A 1,903-nucleotide genomic window follows, 5' to 3' on the forward strand; every position below is an offset into this window, starting at 1 on the left:
AAATGAGATGAAAATCAGCCTCAGTTTGTTCGACTGTGTTTTCATCATGAATTTTGTTCATCATGTGTTGCTTACCGTTTTCGTTACATTATGTTCACTTTTGTTGTCAATAGAAATTTGTTCTGTATTTGGTGTTAATACGTTGTCTGTTTTATTTTTATTCTCTTTGATTCGCTTTGATGTTCTTTTTTCCATATTATTTAATTGCACTTCTTGTTTGTTTGACAAAAACTATACTTTTAATATTTAAAGACAAAAAATATTGCTTTTAAACGAACATAGAAAATATCATGGCGATATTGGTTATGTTGCTAATGCATTTGACACTAGCAATTAGATGTACTAGAATAGATGTCAGCAAACAAAATATGAATGACATTTCATATTATCATTTTATTTCGCAAAAGTTGTTCGATCTCAAAATGAGTGCAGAAAAATACTTCGGTACTCGTGATTTATATCAAATTCTTCAGTTGAAACCAAATGCTGAAATTCAAGATGGTACGTATTTTATTGTGTTTCAACAGAGATCACATTTAAAAAACATCGCATTGATATGATTCGTTGCAGTGAAAAAAAGTTTTTATAAACTGGCGCTCACTTTTCATCCAGATCGGGTGCCAATCAATGAGAAGGAAGAAGCAAAGGAAAAGTTTAATGTTATTCACAACGCCTACTCAATACTTTCTGATATAGCAAAGAAAGAAATGTACGATAATGGATCACGAGTTCTGTTTACGAAGGTCACTATAGCAGCACAATGGGAAAACTTTCTTAAACCAGTAAGCTGTGAAGCAAAAGAAGAAGCCAGAAAAAAGTACCAAGGTTCACTACAGGAGAAAACCGATTTGATTAGAGAATTTGTTGCTGGAAAAGGGAGTCTCACATATGTTCTCAATAATTTACCGTTCATGCGATCAGAAGATGAAATGAGAATAATAGAAATATTGAAAGACCTCATCGACAAAGGCGATATTCCGAAAATTCCAATTAAAAAAATTAGACGTTGAAATTTTCATTGCATCGTAATAGATTATTTCTTCATTGCAACGTAATAGATTATTTGTTCGTTCATCACGAAAATATGATAAATGTAATTGAACTGTCACCAACGATATGTGAAATCGCAAATCATCCTCAACCAAGCAAAGAAGAAATACATTCACGAAAATTTGAACAGTTGTTTTTATTATTAATAACCTGAAAGTTCTTTAAATAAAAGTTAATTTAGTATTGAGAAAAACTGATATATTTCCACCGTGTTTATTTGATTTATGCTATTAAAATGAATACAAGAACTACCAAAAGAAAAGCATCGGCAATCGATTGCTTTAAGAAGGCCGAATCAAAGAGACGACGAACAGACCAACAATACGAGTCAGTTGAACTTGTTTCTGAAAATAGCCAAAATAAGGTAAAATTTATTGCAATCAATTCATAAACTCTGCATTGCTAATAGTTTGCTATTTGTTTTCAACATGAAGAAATGTGTGGATAGTGACTCCATTGGAATGTATTATACGGACGATAGTTTTGACTCTAACTGCCTTGACAATTCAACTACATCATTTGTTGAAGAAAATTTGTCGCTACGTAAAAAGCAGGTACCGGTGTGATTAATCATTACATGACAATTTAAAGGGATTAGTATTTATTGATGTGTGATCAAAAAGTTTTGCAACATTTGGATTGTTTCTATCGATGTATTCAATTTTAATTTTTTTTTCTCACTTCATCGCTGCAATGTTTACAGTCCGCCGGAAAAGAACGAAAAAAAAGAACAAGAGCAAAGAAATCCGGGAGCGAGTCCCAGAAGAATCCCACAAACGCTACCAAATCGACAAACAAAAGTATGGCACAGATCGAAAAAACGTTGGACATCTCATTGGTATTTATAGTTTCA

General features: G+C 32.3%; 1 protein-coding gene across 1 annotated transcript; it reads left to right on the plus strand.

Moving 5' to 3' along the window:
- Window positions 1–422: 422 nt before the first annotated feature.
- On the plus strand, window positions 423–1,010 carry LOC129571975 (J domain-containing protein CG6693-like). The gene is made up of 2 exons (XM_055451873.1): window positions 423–501; window positions 571–1,010. Exons 1-2 carry the CDS (start codon window positions 423–425, stop codon window positions 1,008–1,010), a joined length of 519 nt encoding a protein of 172 aa, XP_055307848.1.
- Window positions 1,011–1,903: the final 893 nt, after the last annotated feature.

This window comes from Sitodiplosis mosellana, unplaced genomic scaffold (genome assembly GCF_009176505.1).
Source record: "Sitodiplosis mosellana isolate CC-2019 unplaced genomic scaffold, AAFC_SMos_1.0 Smas_scaffold_3880, whole genome shotgun sequence".
Lineage (NCBI taxonomy): Eukaryota > Metazoa > Arthropoda > Insecta > Diptera > Cecidomyiidae > Sitodiplosis > Sitodiplosis mosellana.